The following is a 23,001-nucleotide window of genomic DNA, read 5'->3' on the forward strand; positions in this document are numbered from 1 at the left end:
TTAATTTATTGCATATAAAAATGTAAATGTTATCTTATGAAAAAATATATTTGTATAGTGAAATATATTTTAAGAATTTATTTTATTAATAAAAATATTAAATATTATCACTTGTTAATGTATTTTTTCATTTTCTAATCAAAAGATCAAAATTTTAGAAGGTGTAGTTTTGTGATAAATCACAAGATATCTTTTTATTTTTATCTCCAAGATTTCTTTAATTTATGAATATAAATAGTCTCTTATCTTTAATTGTCGATTACAATAATTGTTATATAATAGTTGAAAATTTAATAATGATAATAATATTATTACTATTTAAATATTTAAAAGGAAATGGAACACATCCAAACTGTTTAATAATTTATCATTTTATCAATGATATTGGTTTATTAAAGTACGATGCAATTATTTATGATGTATTATAGTAGGCTGGGAATAATTTTGCAAACTTTTTATTAAATATCATAAATAATAAATATAGAAATTACTGAAGATGAAATCTAGAAATATTTTAATGAATCAAAGCATAATTTTTTAGCCAAATTAAATTATTTTTAAACAGAATTTAGTATTAACGTAATGAATTTATATTTTATGATAAATTATCTTTTTCTCAGGAAAGACATTTTGCATATGTTCAGATTATTTCTTTTTATAATGATTACTAAAAATAGAATATTCATATTTACCACATTTTTATAAAAATAGGTAGCTATTTTTATAAAAATAGGTAGCTGGAATCAGAAATTCCATCACAAAATATTGATTCAGTTCAAGGTAATTCAATAAAGAAAATCAAATAGTTCAAGTTTTAAAAAAGTGATTCAAATATACAAACTGAAATTGTCAAACAAGACCAAAAGATTTTAATTATCAAATATTTGAGTATCAATTTTTGTTGAGAATAGTTTAAATTTAAAATAAATGACAAAATTTTATTAATTAAAATTATAAAATTATTGATTGAATATTTAAACTATAGATTTAACATTAATTTTTTAACAAATACATTTCATATTTAGAAATTTTAATATGCAATAAATTTGCATATATAATGTATTTAAGAATGAAGAATTGTATACAGATAATAATTGTTTAATAATACAGTCGAACCTCTAAACAGTGACCGTTTCTCATGTTTCCTCAGTGGCCATTGTTCAGAAGTTTGAATATATTGCTTGCAAATATAATAAAAGCCTTATTAATTTTATTGACTGGAATATTGTAAATCTGAATTTTCTAGAACTTTTTTAAATCATAAAATCTATTCCTAATGTATTAAAAAATGAGTTATGGTTCAAGTTTCAGCTACAGATTCATCTATATATATATACTAGCTGTTACCCGCGACTTCGTCAGCGGAGGTTTTGCAAGCAAACCCCATTTACATCCAATATTTCAATAACCATAGTAATTGTTATATAACACCTACCGCTGAAGAGAATTGCCGAAAATCAAACGAACTATTTTCAATTTGATCAATTTTCTGAAACGTTTACAATCGTTCTATAATCGAACCAATACGCAATAACAAATTCGAATTTAAAACNGATTATCGATTAATTTAAATATTTTAAAGCGAGACCGTTCATCCGTGTCATTAAATCAACCGTCAGCTTGTTTAAACTCTGTTTGCAAACTATTTAACTAGTTTTTGGATCACGTAATCGATTAAACTTATCCGGAATGTGAAAGAAGTTAAATATTTATATTTCTTTCACTCTCTAGTTGCGCCCGGAAGCAATGTTTGTTTCGTTTCGAGCGAACGGAGACGTTGAGCAGTTTAAGTCAACATGATAACGGTAAATAAATACGGTTATATAAAAGTAAAAGGAAATTTTATCGGTCAAAGCGATGTCGAAAGGTCAAACTTTTAGACAAATGATAAAGACTGTTTTTATTGAGCATCTGTAAAAGTTTTATTGGAAGCACAAAAATTTGATATAGTCAGTAAACACCTGTAAATAATTCTTTTAATCAATTGAAAATATCTATAGGAAATCATGATAAAATACTATTTGGCTTTTTTTTCTTCTATAATAAACATTCAAATATTGTTCAAAGTTTGCTATAGTTTTCTGTATAATTGAATACATATACATATTTATTATATATATAAGCTAAATATCTCAAACAATTTGAAAACATCACGATTGTAATGACTAGACTTTGTTACGTATCTAATATATTTCGAGTAGCTAGAACTTATGCATATATCAAAAAATAGAACTGAAAGTTTCAAGTTTTGATATAGTGTTTTTTGATTGTAGTCGGCATTGGTCTTTCGAAAGACTTCCCTCCATCATTTCGACAATTATAAATAACAATTCTTAAAAGTTCTGAATGTTATTAAAAATAATTATATTTTAAAATGGCATTTGATAATCTTCAAATAGTGCCTTTTCTCTCTCTTTCTCATCCTACTTTCTTTTTATATATATTAACAATTGTGTAATACAGATGCTTTTCATTAATACAAAAGCACTTGGAAAAAAAGCACCATTTCAGAGGATAACCTTAACCCCTCTGCTTAATTTATAATCTTAATAAAACATAACAATAGAATATTTTAACTGTTACTTTTAGGGATTTAAAACTTTATATATATATAACGAGATATTTATTTTTCTGTAATAAAAATAGCACAATTGCTTAACTTTTCTGAGGGGGATTTTTATCACAAAGTTTAGTAAATTCGAATTTTATCATAAAAAATCGCTATTTTTTAGATAGAGGCGGATAGTTCAGAACAAATTTCCTAGTAAAAAGTTTATTAAAATGTCAAGGCGATCATTTAGGCTTTTATAAAAATATGATTTTAAGATGGTTGAAATGTCTGAAAACTATTACTAGCGTTGGTATTAATAGTTGCATTTTTTCCTCGCCAGATGGCAGTAAATATCCGAAAGAAAATTAAAGAGAGACGTCACGTATCCATATTCTATGTAATGGTCTTAATGATTAGAGAGATGGGAAAAGACTTGTCAGAGCCATCTGTCATTGACAATGTGGGAAACACCTCTCGTGTCCCCGAGGTGATCTTTACAGGAATGAAAAGTTGACAACTACTCGAGACGTCAATCAAACGGCAGAAAAAAAAACAGCGACTGTGTATGAATAGGTTAACGTACGTAATTGTCTATTTTTTAATGATGAATGAGTTCGGCCGACGACAGAATTATTAAATTACCATTTCAGAAATGATAATATGGTATAAATCAAGGAATAATTTCTCAAAAACTATTAGTAATAATCTACAAAATCCCGGAAGTAATCAGAAAACGGAAATAAAACAATATTTCCTCCCCTTTAATGCAATTCCATTTACGACCAACAATGCGTGGAATTCCAGTCATTTGTGTAATCAACTCAGTCGGAGAACATGATATTCGTCTAGTGGAATTAACAATCCCCATTCCGTCAATTTCTTGTTTCCTGCGCTTAATTAAACTCCCATTGTTCTAGAGACACAAAGAGAGGGAAGAAAAAATCTTCCCCAACCTCCGGCCCCTGTAAATCGGTTTACTCCGCATAATTACTATGTGAGAGGGGAAGCCAACTTATAGGTGGTGGAAAATTCAAATTGTACTGACTGACATTTCTCAAGTCATTAAGTCAGAAAGCGTGAAAGGATAGAAGTGTGGTTAGGATAGGCAATCGATATCTCAAACGACGGCATTCTAGCCACTGCGCAGTGCTATGACACTGTCGCTATGCCGACCTGGGTTGCCTTCGCCACCGCCCTGTGTGTTGCCTAAATCCAATTTCTCTATACTTTTCATCTCCCGATTTAAGTAGACAGCGCATTGTTCGTCTTGCAAGTTCTCCATCTCAGTAAGTACGATGTGCATAGACGCATACTTATTTTATTAAAGGAGGGAGTAGAGGATTTTTGTTTATACCTTGACAGGTGGGAGCCTTTGCAAACATCAAACTTAGGATGTGTGATGGTCTTCCCACCTTAATGTAATTGTAATGGAGAATGGAAAGTAAACGAGGTGAGACCAGGTGAGACCAGGTGTGAAGAATTAGATTAGGGGAGTGATAATTCTTTGATTTCCTTTTTTTTAATGCTTTCCTTTTTATGGCCAGTGATGTAAAGGTTTTGCATATTTATCGATTTATCCATGTTAAAGGATTGCCGAGATTTTTAGGTTAGTAGTTATAGGTGGCGTTGTTTTCTATGGAAATTCGCAAATGCATTTCCTGGTTGACTAGGAAGTGTTTCAAATATGACGTCACAGTGCAGCAGCTGATTTCCGTCAATTTCAACATAAGCTTTCTTTTCACCCTCGAGCACCTTTTAATTATAATTTAAATCCATAAATAACATTAAATAAGCTTTTAAAAGAATAACTATTTAATTTTTTTATAATAATTTTTCTATTTTAGATAAATATCGTCGTCTTAAGAGTACATATACATAATTAATTAACATATGTTGACAATTTTTTTAAGTTTTAAAATTCTCAAATTTAATCATTTATTTCAGTTTAAGCATTCGAAATATCTTCAATTTGTTTTTTATGTTTAAAGTATTAAATACTATTTAAAACTTTTTTGTAGCAATGAAGCGTTAATTAATATTAAATTAATAAAAGAGTAATTAAATAAAAAAAGTGTTAAGTAATAAAATTAATTATGAGTTTATCCGGTTAAATATCTGATTTAGTATAGGAGATAACATTGGTTTATTTCTATCACAGTTAATCTACTTACGCTTAAGTACTATTTGCAATAATGGGAACGTACAGATGAGAAAAATTTATCTGTCGTTTACCGTCCGCTAATACTTAAATATTAAACGACTTTAATGAAAATGGTTATTTAGTTAACGTTTATTGTAATGAGGCAAAGTACTTAGATATTTATATTCAATAATAATGATTCTAATGCGAATTAGGAAAGGTAAATGATCGCAGATAACATTAATTCCGTGATTTTTCTTCCGTTTATTAATACCTGTAGCATCTTTCTAGTTCGAATTCCGAAGTTGTTCGATATTTGATCTTATTTTCTTCCATTTTTTTCCGGGTGAATAAAGATTTTTCGATGTGAAATATATATATTATAGTAAACGATTAATTAACTACAAGCGATTGATATCACTGGCTACAAATATTATCAATTGATTTATAAAATCTAAATTTATATCGATTTTTCGGATTATAAATTAATATATTGAAATCGCTTCGAATAAGTGAATTAGCTTCTCTTAATCTGCAATCATTTTCTTCGCTTAATTTATAATCATTAACTCTCCTATATCAAATGTATATGCCGGAATTTCGATGTATATTAATTTTGCAATAAAGATTTTAAATAATATAAAAATTTAAAACTATTACTTTGATTTCTAATTGATAATTAATAGAAATGTATCATTATATTTGAAATATAACAATTATTAAATTTGTTTTCGTGTTAAATTTATTGTTAAGCTTGGATTAGACGTCGGATAAGACTTTGAATTTTTGAATTTTATCATTTAGAAAATGATCCAATAACAGCTTTATGATGAAGACGTCATTTACAGCAGTTTATTTATCTAAAGTACACATACTGTAATTTCATAAGAAAATATAAATAAGAAAGCTTTCTTAAGAATAACAGTTTCAATCCGTGAAAGTTGATAAAAGGAAAAACTGCAAAGTATTTTAGTTTTTCTTTCTTTTTTTTATCTACTCATGTTTGTGCCTATTTTGGCTACAATCCAGCTTTTTTCCTTCACTCTCTTTCTCTATCTCCATTCCTTCATTTTGCTGAAAAGCAGACTACTTTCTGATCGATTAATCTCGTCTGGAACACTAGGTTAGTCGGTGATATTTAAAAATTTTTTAAACATTTCACATAATTTATTTCCTTTGCAAACCAAAACGAAAGATGAATTTAAAAAAAAAAAGAGAGAGAGAGAGAGAGAGAGAGAAAGAAGAATTGCTGACCTGCACTCTTTTACTTGTTTCTAATAAATTTTTTCCGAGTGAAAAACTCTAGGGAATTCCCTTCAAGGACAACAAAAAAAATTTCGAATTGGTCAAATCAGTATTTTTTTTTTGTCATCCGATTTGAAAATTATTTTTCCAATTAAATCGATTTATTAAAAAAATGACACGGAGAAAAACATTCGTACGAAAAGAAATTTGCTTATTTTTTTAATCAATTAAGTGAAAATTATTATAATGTATCCTTATTTTTTTCTTCCTTTTATTATAGAATATAACTGAAGAAAATTGATAGAGAAGTTTTATATGAAAGAACGGTCGGATACATGGATCCGTAGCAGAAAGATGGGGAATTGCGAAACTTGAAACGCCATGTTGGATATTGGAAAACGATTTTTCCGAAGAATTCAGACGTTTCTGGTGGACCAGCCAGGTGCTGCCATCGGAAAAATGAATTTAAAATTTCCAACAAGTCACAGCCAGATCGAAAATCAAATAGAATCATTTGTAACAAATTTTAGAAAAAACGGTTCTGTTTTCTTTAGTAATCTGAGTGTTGACTCTTGTGGTTCCAGTGTTGGACAATTAACGCCTTCCGATGAAAGTCTCTGCGATCACCATTTTTCGTCAAAAAAAGTCGGGCGAATGGGACGAAGATCGCCTTATCCCAGATCATCGTGTTATTATGACTCTTCTTCATGTGAAGATATCCTCCTCACTGATAATAGTAAGTTTTGAATTCATAAATAAACGAATTTCTTCATTAACTTCACAAGAGATGCGGTGATTGTTTTCTTAATTTTAAAATTTCGTGCAAATATATATAATACTTTGACAATATTTTGTATGTAAACAATGCAAAAATGATAGATAAATTTATGTACATCACTTAAATTTTAAACGACAGTATTTTGACGAATATAAAATGTAAAAATATACGTTTCGGTTGAATTAAAATTACTCATTTACTATATTCCCCTGTAAATAAACTTCTCCTCAAACTAGTTATATTCACGGTGAAGTATCCTTTACAGGCGTGTATTTAAATAATATAGACATCTGATTATTTATATTTAATATTTAATTTTAAATATTATTCGTGGAAATTTATGAAATTTAAAACTGTATAAAAATAATTTTTAATACGTCCAACTGATTAATTATTTTATTATTAATGTATGATTTATACTACGAAACTACGCACGCTAAATATTGTTTACGTGTAAATTCATATCTAAAAGTAATATTTCTATTTACGTACATGTCCTATTTTCTATTATACTAAAGTATATATATTGAATATTTACTGTCAATCTAACTTTTCAAGTACGCAGCCATGCATGCAAGTTAAGATTGGATGAAGAGAGCTTATCAGGTTTTCTCTCATGGCCCCTACGGGGCACATTAAACCGTCTTGTTTCGCAGGAGAGAATTATTGACTTTTTCCTACTTCCTTATCTCGTCTACACCTGGACGACTGCTTGCCCCGCTCAGCAGGTATATCATGCGCGAAAGTGACCTTCGTGGGGGCAAGCTGGATTACCACTTCGCTCAAATGATTGATAAAAGATGATGCTGCATTATTGGTATGTCAGAGTCGATATTTTATTAAAGGCATCATCTGATAGTTATTGGCGTACTGTTAATTCAACCATTATCCATCTCGTTCGAATAATCTCCATCGAAATTTCCTTATATATATATAAAGCGAAAAAATCGATAAGGTGGACCAAACCGGATTTAACATATTTGGAGTGGAATGGGCCGACAAAATATACGAAGTCGATTTTGTCAATAAAAAACGTTTTAGAAACCCAGAAAGTGACAAAACTCTAACCCTAAATCACGTGACCCGCCCTATAACAAACGGGCAGAGTGCCAGAAACATTGAGGGTGGAGAACGATTTCCTTTCCCCCGTTTCCAGTCTTCCTACATCTGATGGGTGAAGCTCGTAGTCAGTCAGTCGAGGCTTTGCTATATAACGTGCCACTACTCTTCTCGAGTGTGTTCTCTTAACCGATCACAAAGGATGTATTAAGATCACATGACTTCCTGGTTTTTCTTTCCGGCCCGGTGCAATGCTGGGCCCAACTTTATCAGTAATTGTGGTAAGTGTTTTTTTTTATCTTCCTTCTTTTTCTCCTATTAATTACAAAATCGAAAGTGTAATCAATTAGCAGTACTTATTGAAGGAAAAGGAAAGTTTATTCGTACTTACTCGATACGGTTTTTAAAATTGGGAATACGTTTCCGTTTGTTACCATTCCAGCAACGTAAAATTATTATCTAGAAGGATAAATTTCGATTTTTTTTTTTAATATCGGAGCGACCTCCTTTCTCCTAGCTTCTTCTACTTCTAAAGATTCTATAATGATGTTCATTTCCTTGAAAGTACACTCTCCTCTTTGCTTTTTGTTAGGAACAAAAGTAGGGCGCCGTACAAATAACAGAGGGCAGTCCGGTCGGCGCCTCCCATGCCGCCACCATGCTTTAACTTGAGAAATAATTCCAAGCCCTATTTCGTTTGTTGACCCGTAAAGGGCAGCAACTTTTGTCCGTCTGTTGCTTCAAAATAATAAAAATAATAATTTAATATTCGCATTCAACATTTCCCGCATCTTAAATAAAATAAGAAGAGGAAGGCGAGAGTTTTCCGTTCTTAAAATCAAATTATGGCATCTTTTTAATTTTTCAAACTTTCAATTTTATCGTAAATGCAAATTATCTTAAAATTTAAGCACGAAAAATATCGTGTCGACCGGTTTTCTGACCTTTTTTAATTACAGATTCGTTCTAAAATAGCCTTTCCCAACAGTCAACGGCTTAACTCCTCTTTAATAATTTTATCAATTTATTAATAATTTTTTAAAAGAAGAAAAAAGGGAGAAGACACGAGAAAATCGATGATTTTTTTCCTCCTTCTCATACAATTGGATTGTAAATTATTTTTGTTCTTTCGCATCTCCTGTAATTATTATATCACCATGGTAACTTTTCTCAATTACCTTTAAGCATGCGAATATTCCCTACGCATTCTTTCTGATTTTAGGATTAATTTTAGATTAAATGTCATTTAGTTACGTCACGTATTTTACTTAAAATTGCAAATGGCCTCGTTGCTTTTGATTAAAAGAGCAGAGTTTCCAAATAAGTTCACTTTAATGAGATTATTCTCTTTGGCCGCTAATCTTTTTAGATGCTTTTTGGCATAAAAGCCCTCCTATGATCCGCCATTATTTTTTAAACAAACTTTAAAGGCTTATAATTATAATATACAGGATATAAATAGACTTTTTGCACGCTTGCATAAGCGCTTCTAATTGCTAAAACTTAAGAAAATCGGAGCGCTTGAAACCAAGTTTAAATATTATATAAATAATCTTTAAAAATATTGTACAGAATATTAAATATAGATTAAACGGTAAAATTAATGTAAATATAATTTAAAAGATTCCATTAAGAAAAACAAACTCGATTCAAAAACTTAAAACAGTCAAACCTCTGAGCGACGGCCACTGACGGGAACATAAAAAATGTCCGTTGTTCGGAGATGGTCGTTATTTAGAAGCTATTTTGTATGCATTTTTGTTTAAAAAAAGAAAAGTTCCTGAAAAAAAAAATGGCTGCTGTTTAACGGAGTCCGTTGTTGGGAGGTGGCCGTTATTAAAGATCTATTGTATTTTATTTACTCGTGTTCCCTTTAGTAAATTATAAAAATGAAAACGCGTTATATAAATGCTAGCGATTATTAAAAAAAAATTAGAGTTTTATATTTAAATATGAAATTACATCTGTTTAGAGTTACATTAAAAATTCCTAAAATTCACTAGAAAAAATATTTAGAGAAATATGATAAGAATAAATAAAGATTGCAACTAGAATCGTATCCAAGCAGTAAAAAATTTTTTTATGATTTATTGTAATCATAGAGAAATAAATAAATTAAAATCGAAAAAAAATTAAATAAATTGAAATCTTAAAGAGAATTAATTATATAAAAATAAAAAGAAGAAAAGTGATGATAAAAAAAGGAAAAAATTGTACAAAAATTGACCTTAAAAATGAATTCATGCAGAAAAATGTATTAGTGAAAGTGAAATTTACTTAATACAGAAATAAATGGTAATTTAATAATTGTTATTGTAATCAAATAGAAATATTTAAATTCAAATTCGTGTTTTTTTTCAAGCAATTTGAATTTCATTTATTATGTAGAATTTTAAGTTTATTAATTGCAAATTAAATTAATGATCTTTTATATATTGCTTGCCTTTTATACTTTTATGATGTAATTTATAAAATATTTATATTGAATGCAGGATGTTTTCTATGAAATACTTTTTAATTCTAAATTGTGCTTGCATCAGTTAGCAAAAATTAGAGAATATCGACTATAGATAAAATGATAAAAGAAAGTTTTCTGTTTAAAAAAATCTTCCACTAGATTAGAATAAAAATTAAAAATATAATAATAATTTTCTCTTCTTTATCTAAAAGCAAATTTTCATTAAAATCCTTACATGCAGACAGATGGTGTTTTAATAGAGAGGTGCTACAGTAATTAGGCTCAAACCTTATTTTTAATATTTTTATTCACTTTGAAAATTTTGGAAATGAAATAAATATATTTTGAATTAAAATTATGAATTATCGGAACTTTTTCTTACGAATTAGATGGATATAATTTCATTTTTAAGCGCTGTAAAAATTATTTTTGCTATATTTGATGTGATATTTATACAATTTCTCAAATGAATTTAATTAATTTAAGTGTATTTTTACAGTTAATACTGTTTGATAAGAATTTCATCGAGTAATGTGTACTTCTAATGAACTATTTTTATATCTGCATTGCCTGAGACATTTTGAATCTTCTACAGGAACGTACAACATGAATAATTAAACAGCGCCGTAAAAAGAAAAGAGGACAGAGATGACAAAATTAAGCATAGAGAAAAAGGTTATTTGCAATGAATAATGGAAGCAAAGTAATTTAACTTTCATTTCGAACACTTCCGATTTTCATTAATCCGACTGACTTCAACCGGTTGTTGAAAACAAAACTTGATATTTCATCAGCCGATCAAATTAAGAAATATGCTTGGATGATATCGCTCTTCCTAAGCTTCAGATTGCTTGTGCTGATAATGTTTCTGCATGATTTTATCTTCTCCTTTGTATACGTCACTGTATAATACTTATCTGTATCCACAGTGTAGGGCCTACATCAAATATCTGTTACAAATAAATACCCTAAACTTGATTACCAAATTCTAAAATACCCACAGTATTTTTTTAATTAAAATATAATTTTCTCTTTAATTAATTTATTAGATTCATCAAACAGTAGCGCGTTATAGCTTCGTAAGACCCAGGCGAATTTGAATTTGGAAACCCCACGCACAGTATTGACTTCTGGCATTTTTTCTTCGGGGAATGTTTTTGGGGAAATATTTTCTTATAAAACATTGGTTTGGGGACACCTGCTGGTGTGGGCCTCAGGCAATTGCTCCTTTTGCCCATACGATAACCCGCCACTGTCATCAAATTGATTTTAAATCATTTAAATCAGTGCCGGATTGTCCACTAGGTATGTGAGACATATATCTAGGGGCCCCGGGTCTCGGGGGCCCTCCACTTCTGCGCTTAGGGATCCTAGAAGGTCTTAATCCGCCACTATTATATAGATTTGGCAAAATTTGACAGCATTTCTATACATTTCTAGCAATTATACATGCTAATTTTATACAAAACAATTAATGTACAGGATAATCTCTTGATATCCCGTCAATAATATCTTTACTATTAAAACTTATTTAAAAAAATAAATAAATAAATAAAATATTTTAAAATTAATTTGATATAGTTTATAATATTTAAGAAATTTTTTTACAAACTTTATAAATGTTCACATTTGTTTCGGGTTAAAAGATTTAAAAATTCCATGTTTTAAGAAGCACTTCTTTAAAAATAAGTAGAATTGAAATCTCTAAAATACTTTCTACTCCAATACTCTGTAGGTAGGGATGGAGTAGATGGACTGGAGCGATGCCATCATTTCTGCTTTCAAATTTGTGATTTTTCATCGAAAAAATAAAATCAATAGCAAACTACTGAGTGCTTTTCAAATTCATCTAAAAATTGATAAATGCGTATATTTTTTTCTTTTTTCTCCTCTTTTTTGTATTAAATTTCGTTAGGAATGAAACTAGAAGAGAAATATTTATTTATTACGTAAATAATTATGGTTTTTTAAAGGTTTTCTTAGCATTAAAATGTTATTCCCGTTGGTTACTTCAAGGTTATACTAAGATTTTCGCTGCGATGTGTCCACAAAAGAATTGTATGTATCTATATTAACGAGACTCTATCGAAAACTGAATCTAATCTCTTGACAATTTCACATCCCTAGCGAGAAATAATGAAATGTAAAGGGAAATGATTCTTCTCTTCACACCTTGCTGATTTGAATTGAGTCAAACTATCACGTGCCTACGCCATTGTCTATTAAAAGATTTCGCGGGTTGAAACGTTATAATTGTTAAATATTTATCTTACGTTAAAGTTATATATTTAAATATTTGCAATTAAAATAAAAACAATTATTTAATTTTCATTTTTTTTATCGATGATAATTATAATTGTAATCCATCGATTTCTTCCTTTCGGGGGAGGAATTTTTAAATTTTATAAATTAATTAAATGTTTTATTTTGTAATTATTATAGATGAATATTAGTTTAAAAGAATTATATTATTTTATAATTAGAATATTTATATATCATCATTTTTTAAATTTTAATTTTAATTACGTTCTTGATGACGTATTACAATTTTTGAACTTCTTTTCGTTTGGAATCATGTTGCCACACGTTCCGATTTTTCGGGATTTTCTCCATTTGGAACATTTCGTCCTGATTGGAAAAATTTTTCCGAAATATCCCGCTTTCTATTAAAAAAATAATTCAATTTGTATTTTTTAAAAAGTCAAATAAAAATTGTTGGCATTAAGTGTTGTGCATGTATTCGCACAATCTTACATGAGTACGCCTTTACTAATCTTTGGCGTACGCGTCACGTTCTGTGGTCCTGTACTATGGTTTCGTGCAATCATTGACGACAGATCTATCAACGATTATATCTGCCCCTCATAGTCTAGCTTTATTTTTTATTTTTTGGTTCTCTTCGCCCTTTGGACGCTAAGGGGACCTTCACATTTAATCATGACCATTATGGATTTGACAGATCCACGATTGGGTAACCGGGTTTTCTAACAAAAACTTAATTAAAATATATAACATAATAACAAAAAATAAGCAATATTCTTTAATTGATAATTCAGTAAAATTAATTTGATGATATCCATCAATTTTTATCACAATGTCCCGATTTCTGGTTTTGAACTTCTGGCAACACTATTTGGAATAAAAAAAGTAATTACAATAATAATAATAATTTTTACAAGATATTATTATTATTTTATTTAAAAACGATAATTATATTTATGCCGTTTGATAGCTAGTATTTACACATTTAAAAGTACAGTATAAAGATAAAAAAATTCGTTACCATAGTAACGAATTTAAAAATGGCGGCCGTATCGGTTAAATTTTGTTTACTAAATCATTCGGCAAACAAATTATTATTAATTTTAAAATATTTCAGAACCTTTCAAAATGAAATTAATAATAGGCGTTTGTCCGAGAACACAAAGCATAGGAAAAGGATATAAAGTTTTTAATGAAATATTTTCTTTGTATACGCAGAAACATTTTCGTTGTTCTCTGATTAATTGATAAAATTCATATTAATTCGCTGCAGTCGGTAACAGCTGTTAATAAATTGAGGCGACATCTGTTTTCTCGTAAGGTTCCCAATTACAAATTAGCTTCTGCTAAGGAAGAGCGAGTCAACCTTTCGCTAATGAGTTAAGTTGACCGCTAAGTTTCACAAAAGTGTTTTTTCGAACAAATTACTGTCCGCTAATATATATCTATACACTATATATTTATTTTTTTAAGGTAAGAAAAATATTTTAGATTCTTGAGAATTAAGAAAAATTCAAATTTCTAAGAAGCGCTTCTTTTGTATCAAAGTTGTCGCAGAACAATCCGCATCGAATCGACCAAAATTTAAAAATAATACCGGGACGTCATTTTGTCACCAAATGCTTCCTCTTAATATCTACTTTATATTCTGGCAAGACAGAGATTAATAATTCGACTAGAGGTAGCGATTCCAAGTGACGTCATTCCGACTGGTGCTGTTGCAATGAGATAGGCAGCATTTCATTTTCCGGCTCACTCGCACCAATGACGTCACTGACATACCAATTGCACGTGCACGCTTGGTTGATTATTTTTGCTATAGTAACCGTTACTGTACTCCTTCTCTACATTTTTTACGTTTGAAAAATGTACACGTTTGCCAATTCGGACGACGACGTAAAATTTTAACTATTTTACAGCAGCTGTCGGATTTTGGCAGTGCGCAGTACTGAATTCGGAGAGGGAATATAAAACCATCCGCAGAAAATAATTAATAATGTCTGTTGTGCACATAGTTTTAATAATCAGCAACTTGTATATAATTTTTTAAATAACATTTAATTAAATTTCGATTTTAAAAAAAATCTAACTAAAACTGGAAGATATAAAACATACCTCACCCTTGAGGCATGCGGCTTTCCTCCGGGAAAACTGGATTCAATATTGACTATCGTTATGCAATACCTTAACGATTGTACTTATATTTTTCTTCTACTTTTTCCCATACATCTTCTGTTTATAATTGCATTTCATTATAACGGATATTTAAAAAACTTATCTACCTTGCAGAAAAAATAAAATAAAATAAATCTCTTAATTAGAATTATTAATTTTTATTTTTAATATTTAAAAATAATTTTATCGATATTTTTAAGTTATTTTCTGCTCGAATGATTAAATATGCAATTGTATTTTAATAAAAATTGTTATTTAAGCTTAAAACAATTAATATAAAGCAGAAATTCAATTGTGAAGATAAGCGAAAGGAAAGAGATTGACAGGTAAAGAATGATGATGTATCATCACCAACCGAATTCAATAAAAAATAAAAATAAAAAAGAGAATGATTGTCAGGCTATGGTTTTCTGATATCACATTTTTGACATTTTACTTTTTTAATATTTTTTTTTATTTTTGAAATAATTTTTAATACATATATATTTATTTTTACTTTTATTTTCAAAAACTATGATGATGATGATGATGATGATGATGTTGATGATATGATGTTGATGATGATAAATTATTCTATGCCATCTAAAAATATATTTTATTCTTATAAAATTTTTATCAGATATTAAATTAAAAAAATACTAATAAAAACTTTTTCAAAGTCATTTCATCTCAGGAACGACCTTGCGAATTTTTGTCTGTCTGTTTATCGATTTAACTAAAAGGAAATAAATAAATAAATAAATAAATAAAAGCTATATATATTATATTTAGGAAAACTTGGACAAATGACAAAACTCTTTAATAATTTTTTGAAAAACATTGGAAGAAAGTAAATCGCGAGTTTATTTGAGATATGATAACTCAATGTCACACTTATCATATAAATAAATGTTATTTTATTTTATTTTTTAAAGGAAAATTATTAAATACAGTAATACCCCGAACTTACGCGATAGGTGGGACCGAGCGGTAACCGCGTAGGTCGAATTTGTGTAAGTCGGGGTATAATTTCGCATATAAATACATACAAATAATTTTTAATTGGGGCCTGAGACTAAAGAAAACAATAATTTAGAAAAAAATGTTTAATAAAATCTTAGATAATACATATGTATAACAAATTATATAATTATATAATTTTTCACATTTACTTGATTATTACGCCATAATTTTAACATTGTTTACATCTCAGCGATAATACTGTGACGTTTACGAATGATGCTTGAATTTAAAGATTGAGCATTTTTCACAGCTTCGAGAATTTTTTCTTTGCCTTTTATAATTGTTCTGACCGACAATTCCGGTAGATCAAACTTCTTTGCCAATTCACAAATTTTCATTTTTGTATCGAAGTCTTTAATAATGGGTACGTTCGTAAAGTCAAACGAGTTAAACGCGTTAGTAACGAATCGTTCGAAAAGTCTAACGAAATAGGAATAACGATGACGTCATTCTCGTTTAACTCGTTCGACTTTACGAACATACCCAATGTTAACTTTACATTCCAAAGATAAAGTTTTTCTTTTCTTGTTTGATGCAGAAGAATTAGTTCTACTTCGTTTGGATGACATAGTAGAGTCTCTCGAGTCTCCGTAGATATAACAAACACAGAAATAAATAACACAAAATAAATTGTAGCTATGTGTGAATTCCGCGCGACACATCCGAACATGTAAGCTGAACAATAATGTGGGGGAATAAGTAATCAAGGGTTGCGTGGCGCTCAAACAAAAGACGAATCGACGAGATTTGAAAATCGCGTAACTACGGGTTCGCGTAAGTCGGGGTATTACTGTACAATAAAATAATAATAAATCATAATAATTTTGTATATATTTTTTTATTCTGTTAGGCACTTTTTTCCATTTTACTATAATTATTTAACTCCACACCAATGGAAATGAATGTTATAATTTAAAATTTATTGGATGGATTGAAGCGTTCATTTTTAATTAAATATATCAATCACAGCATAAAATGGCAATTTTGAACGATTTCTTTCTGAATATTATTTTCTTTTTTTTTTTAAATTTTCATCACGTTGCGTGCACTTGTAATATTATTTCGGTTATAGAATACATAAATTTTTAATAAACCTTGTGATTATATCATTTTAATATAGATTTATATAATTAACTTATAAATTTCGAAATTATTAAGTCATACATTATTTTTTAAGCTATAAAATATAAATATATATATATAATTGTAAGTGATAATACGAGAAGATGATATGTTAGATAGACATGAGAAAAGCGCACGATAGTATGAACGATGTGATAAATATCAAATACGATTTCATTCAGTAATATTAAATGATTTATGGAGATTTAAATAATGTTTCGTATATTTTAATAAAATAATACGGATCCGATATATATTTTTCTGTATTATGCTTAGTGCATAATATGAAAATTAGTATTAAAAAATATATATTCGTGAGATGAAGTGGCGCTATCTATCGAGAAAAAATGCATACTTTATCGCGTAATTTCGTTTTTATGAAAGTCATAATATTCAATATTTAAATATTCCATTTATTAAGTCAAGAATTGTTTTCTTCCTTATTTTTCTCTCTCTCTTTATATATATATATATTTTTTATTTCGTAATTTTATCTCAAAATTAGATTTATGTAACCAGATTTCGACATTAAGTTTAGATAACAAATTGTGTTTTCTATTTTATTCTATTTTCTTATCGGAATAAATTTTGAAGAAAAAAATAAAATAAAAGGAGCGGGCCCGCATGCTGGGTTTTTAAAAGAATGGAATTAAAAATTAATTAATTCTATTTTTTTTTTAATTTTTTTCTCATAGAATTAATTAATTTTTACAATATAAATATATAGAGTAAGAGTAGACTAACGTAAGGCTATTCCTCAATCTATTATATTGTCTTATAGGAGCTAGGAAGTTTTACCTCATTGAGAGAAAACTTAAATGCCCTATAGTGGTTCCTGCCCCTATAAAAATTAATGTTATTTTTACTAACAGAAAATAAAATCTTTAAGAGTGCTTTTTATTAATAAAAAACATTCTACACATTTTTTTTCAAAAAAATAAAATGTCAAAAGGGCCTATACGAACTCTCGACGGTCGTGTAGAATGAAGAGGAATTGAACGGGTAAAAAAAATAAATATAGTTTTTAAATTTTTTTAAATTTTTCCCAAATGGAGAGGGGTTAAATCCCTAAACCCCCTATGGCCGGCCTTGAATATGAGCAAAACATTTTAATAGAGTCTGGATATTAAGACAAAGAAGTGTTAGAATTAAATTTATAATTTTTTTAAATGTATTCTTTTATATATTAATTAATAAGATAAAGTAAAAAAATATTCAATTTATTATAACTTTTTCTGACGATTTTCGTGCACTACACAAACAAACGATATTTACCTATATGATTAAATAAATGAGTATATATAATCTATATAGACCTATATTTATTTAATAATAATATAGAGAATAACAAATATTGCACTTTTCTAATTCTCAATAAGCTATTTCGAACAAATATTGATCATTTCAGAATTTAAAATATCAATAAATTGATTTTGCTCTCTTGATAAAGTATAGAGAAAGAGAAAGAAAGAAATAGCAAAGAAGACAAAAATCGCTATTTTGCTAAATGTACTTCGTCATGCAATTTTAACATCTACATTTTTTTTTTATCGAAGATATTGCAAATGTCTTTATTCTTTTTTCCCGCTGTCTTAATTACACTTTATTTATGAAACTGTTCCGAAATAACGATAATTATTACGTATTACCCACATTTTCCGTGTTTAGAATATTAAATGTTAATTTCATAAAGATAATTGGTTCAAATAAAATATTACCTTAATTTCGTTATAATCTATGTTGAAATAATGTTATTTTGTTGATTATTGATTGCATATGTTATATTCCATATACCGGTGTAAATACAGATGTAATTTCAGTTAAAGTTTATATCATAACGTATAGCATTATTGAATTGTAATACAATGATCTAATTTTAGTTGGTACTATTATAATACTATAGATTATTATGCATTAACTATAATGTATTTGCATCTATCAGATTTCATAGATGGTCAGGCTCCAGCCATAGAAGAAATTGATAGAATGGTTGCATAGATTACCTATATAGAGCAATGATTCATTCCTCCTTAATCCTTCATTTTAAGCAATGATTCAAGTTATATGCGTCTAATGCTCATATTTTATGCATGTAAAATATATTTAAATTTTCAGTAGAATCATAATTCTATTAGTCACTATATTCATAATTAAAAAGATGCCATTTCATAAGGATTTTTATAACATTTAGTTGAAATCACTCTACAATCATAATAAATGATAGAACACTTTCAGGTGAATATAGTAGTAAAATATTAGAATTTTTGACTCTGTAAATAGAGTAAAAAAGTAAAAAGGTGATTTTATTTAACATTATGTCTATGGAGAATTTTTATTTTAAAATATTTTTTTGAACCTCTTCCAAACTAGATAATAAAATGAAGATTGACTAATGAAATAAAAACAATTAGTAGATGCTTTTCAGATAGATGAAGACATCCGCCTGCAAGAGAGTAAAGTGAATTCAATGTTGAAAATAATAAAGGTTTTTTTTAAGGTTTTAAAATAAAGGTTTTTTTTTAAATTATAGGAAGGAAATTGAATTAACATCAATTTATTTTCATAAGGAATATAATTTATTGAGAAGTTATAATGAATTTCAAAAATTAATTCAAAGAGAGTCTTCATTATCTATCAGACATTCTTGAGCCTCAACACTAAAAATATCAATAATAAAATTATTGGAAGTGTTAAAACTTTCCAAGAATTTTCAAAATATAAAAATAATTCAAAAACCATCTAGAACATTCTAGAACTTTTTAAAACTTTTCAAACTCTAAATTTTTTACCTCCCTCTTGCAGGCGTACGTCCTCATATATCTCAAAAAACACCTACTAATTGTCTTTATTTCATTAACCAATTTTCATTCTATTATTTAGTTTGGAAGGGATTCAGATAAATGTTTAAAAGTAAAAATTCTCCGTAGAAAATCACTTTTTGTTTTTAACTAGATTTCCACCGAGTCAAAAATTCTAATATTGACTCTCATGATTTAGTCTCTCACAATGTTATAAATTCCTTATGAAATTATTCCTTTTAAAAATAAAAGTGAGATATGAATTAAGTATGAAGTAACTATCAAATTAAATCATAACATTTTCAAATTATAAGCATCATTGTATAAACTATAGAGAGTAAAAATAACTTTTATTTTTAAAAAATTATCTGTTAGATGAGATTAACAAAGTTAAAGCCTTTCGAATAATTTATTAATAAAAATAATTTAAAAATCACTGGTTTCTTTAAACATGATAATAATACAAAATACAGTCTCATCTTCAATAAAGGCCACCTCTAAATAGCAGCCATTTTTTCAGGAACGTTTCTTTTTGAAATGCGTACAAAATAACCTCTAAACAACGGCCATCTCCTAACAATAGTCATTGTTTATGTTCCAATCAGTGGTCGTTGTTCAGAGGTTTAAATATATAACTATTAATTAAAATTCTTATAAATACGATAATTTGATAAGTTCAGAGTGTAATAATATAAAAATAAATATTTAAATTATCGTGTATTTTTTATAATAGTTCATACAGTTATGATAAATGCAAACAATGAATACAGGCCTAGTGTTATTTAAAATAAAATTTAAACTCACTCAGTTTTTAATTTTTAAATTTATTAAAATGGAAAATATATCAAATTATTTTCTAATCTAGAGGTAAAAAATGTATGATTAGATAGGTTAATATTTAGTATTGTTTTAGTCTGCGGTTGAAGTTCCAGGCTACTATACTTGAATCTATCTATTACAAGTTATTCGTGCGTTACAGACCACCATTGATGCGGAACTGCTTATAAATATAGGACTATTTAGCAATTGTTCGAAGTTTTGAATGACATATGCCACAATGAAACTGCAATTTATAATTTTTAAATTTATAAAGATAAAATCAAAAGAATAAAATTGCATTTTAATAAATATTTTAGGAACGTTGTCTATTATTTTTCAAGAATTAAAAAACAAAAAAATTTACGTTCATTAGAGATAGATTAATGCATTATTTTTTTCTAAATTTATTTGAAATGAGATAATGATGTAATATACAGTATTTAAAATGAAAATAAATAAATAAATGAAATATACTCCAATTGCTTTATTTATTTCTAATTTCGTGACCCCAGGCATACCTAGTGGACAATCCGATACTGAATAGCGTATTATTTATTATTTTAGATTATATTTATATAATATTTTACAACATCAAAGTATTCAAAAATAAATTGTATAGCCTATGTTATTTAATTGATATATCGTTAACTACAGGCGTGTATCCTAAAAATCTGCATATTTCCTTCGTGCTTTCCGGTAATTTTGAATGCTCACGAGACTTGTATGCACTCTTTCTAGAATGTCCTTGATTCCATTTATCAAAAAAGTTTACATAAATAACGTTACATTTTAAAAATAGAAGTATTAAATTGGCAGATTTTATACCATAATCACAAAAATGGGATATCTTACACAGTTAAGCATTTTTCTGCAATGGGAGTTTCACGGTATACGGTGTATGGCATCATTTCAAAGGTAGAGCAAGGAGAATCTACGGAAAGAACGGGAAATAGCCGAAAGAGGAGGAAAATGACTGAAAGGAAGAGAAACTACTGGAGCAAGAAGCCTTGGAAAAAGTAGAGAAATACTTAGAAAATTGGGAAGAAAGTTCAAATTTTCACGTGAATGTGTTCGCTGGATTCTGAAGGAACGTCAAATGATTCTCAAGAAGCGAAAGTCTGTCCTAAAAATACGCGACGAAGCAACTTGCTACTTAAAAAACTCTTCTGCGGAGGCTGCTTGATAGAGTCTCGAAGGGATAAAAAAATCCTGATGTGGTTATGGACGACGAGTACTATTTCACTTTTGACGAAACTAAATGTGCTGGTAAGAATCACTATTTCACCAAGAAAGTATTAGGTGTAGATCCTAAACTCAAATTCAAACGACACTCCAAGTTTTTGCCAAAGCTTCTGGTTTGGCTGCAATCAGTCCAAAGGGCTGTTCACGGGCCTTCGTTGCCCGATCACGGCTCTCCATCATCACAAAGAAGTGTATGACAACGAATGCATTCAAAAAAGGCTAGTACCCTTTTTAAAAAAACACTATCCTAACTAAGGATATGTCTTCTGGCCTAACATTGCTACCAGTGGCGTGCCGTCATTGGAAGCGCCGCTTCTCTTGTATTTTCTAAAAGAAATAAAAAACATATTGTGCGATTATTTCATATTTTGACATATGTACTTTGAATTAATTAAAATTAATATTTTCTTATAACCACATTATGTATCTTACTACAAATTTCTATAAACGATAAGATTGCTATTGTATAAATTGTGATTGCTATTGTATAAGATTGTGGAAAAAACGATAAGATTGTTATTGTATATTCGAATATAAATTCGTATATGCATATTTCCAACGAAAGCTCTGTATTGTCGAATACGGGACAGCTTCCACGGCGAAAATATTTGAACGGTGTAAAGCAGCCACATTATAGGCATTCGCGCATGCGATTTACAGAGCATCAACCTCAGGTGGTTTAACTGGTGGAACTACACACCAAAACGCTTCCAATGATTCTATCCAGGACCGGTTCTGGGCTGTTAGCCGCCTGCCTGCCTCCTAGATATTTGGCCGCCCTCGCCACACTATGTGAATCGCGAGTAGATTTATAACTTAACCCAACCGATAGAAATTTACTGGTATGTTTTATGATAATTCTGTATAGTTGACAGGAGTTTTAAAAAAATTCATTAAAATATTTGATATATTTATTCTGCTCTCCCATCTCCTATTACTTACAGATTTCAATGTTAAACTAGTGATATTACGATTTAGTATGTCCCATCTATAAGGAGATACAGAAAAAAAGTGTACAATTTTTGTACAATGTTAAAAAATTAAATGTTACTTTGGCAGCATCATTTACAACTAAATTTAATGAATGAGACGCACAAGGTACAAAAAGAAAAAAAAAAAAAGCTCTAGAATTTATATTTCTTAAATTTACGATTTATGTATCCGTTGTCATAAAAATTTGTCTTTCCACTTCTTTCCCGAGACTACAAATATTCAAGTTCAAAATAACCGGTTTCAACTTATTTCTACATAAGAAGTAGTTAAATAATTAAGAGATTAGGGACATAAATAAAACCCTGCTGAAAGAGCCAGAATTTTACTTAAAAGCTTAACTGAACCAATCTCTAGCCG

General features: G+C 28.6%; 1 protein-coding gene and 1 long non-coding RNA gene across 4 annotated transcripts; one reads left to right on the forward strand and one right to left on the reverse strand.

Moving 5' to 3' along the window:
• The first annotated feature begins 2,781 nt into the window (after nt 1-2,781).
• Nucleotides 2,782-11,374, forward strand: LOC111625948. 3 transcript variants are annotated; one of them, XM_023369211.1, is made up of 3 exons: nt 5,502-5,814; nt 6,217-6,672; nt 10,731-11,374. In XM_023369211.1, exons 2-3 carry the CDS (start codon nt 6,318-6,320, stop codon nt 10,742-10,744), a joined length of 369 nt encoding a protein of 122 aa, XP_023224979.1. In that variant the 5' UTR covers nt 5,502-5,814; nt 6,217-6,317; the 3' UTR covers nt 10,745-11,374. The 3 variants fall into 3 exon arrangements, 1 of the variants encoding a protein (XP_023224979.1); XR_002756814.1 differs by lacking the exons at nt 5,502-5,814; nt 10,731-11,374 and adding an exon at nt 2,782-3,130 and having other exon boundaries at nt 6,217-6,856; XR_002756813.1 differs by lacking the exons at nt 5,502-5,814; nt 10,731-11,374 and adding an exon at nt 3,191-3,837 and having other exon boundaries at nt 6,217-6,856.
• Nucleotides 11,375-12,757: 1,383 nt separating this feature from the next.
• LOC111625949 lies at nt 12,758-14,776 on the reverse strand. The gene is made up of 3 exons (XR_002756815.1): nt 14,609-14,776; nt 12,986-13,360; nt 12,758-12,894 (listed from the first exon to the last, which is right to left on the reverse strand). It is a non-coding gene; the product is annotated as an uncharacterized LOC111625949 (long non-coding RNA).
• Between the last annotated feature and the right edge of the window lie 8,225 nt (nt 14,777-23,001).

Source organism: Centruroides sculpturatus, unplaced genomic scaffold (genome assembly GCF_000671375.1).
Source record: "Centruroides sculpturatus isolate CEXI.00-Female unplaced genomic scaffold, Cexi_2.0 scaffold448, whole genome shotgun sequence".
NCBI lineage: Eukaryota > Metazoa > Arthropoda > Arachnida > Scorpiones > Buthidae > Centruroides > Centruroides sculpturatus.

Bases quoted from the DNA above. Each gene is read 5' to 3' on its own strand.
- LOC111625948 (XM_023369211.1), top strand. From the start codon at position 6,318: ATGTTGGATATTGGAAAACGATTTTTCCGAAGAATTCAGACGTTTCTG.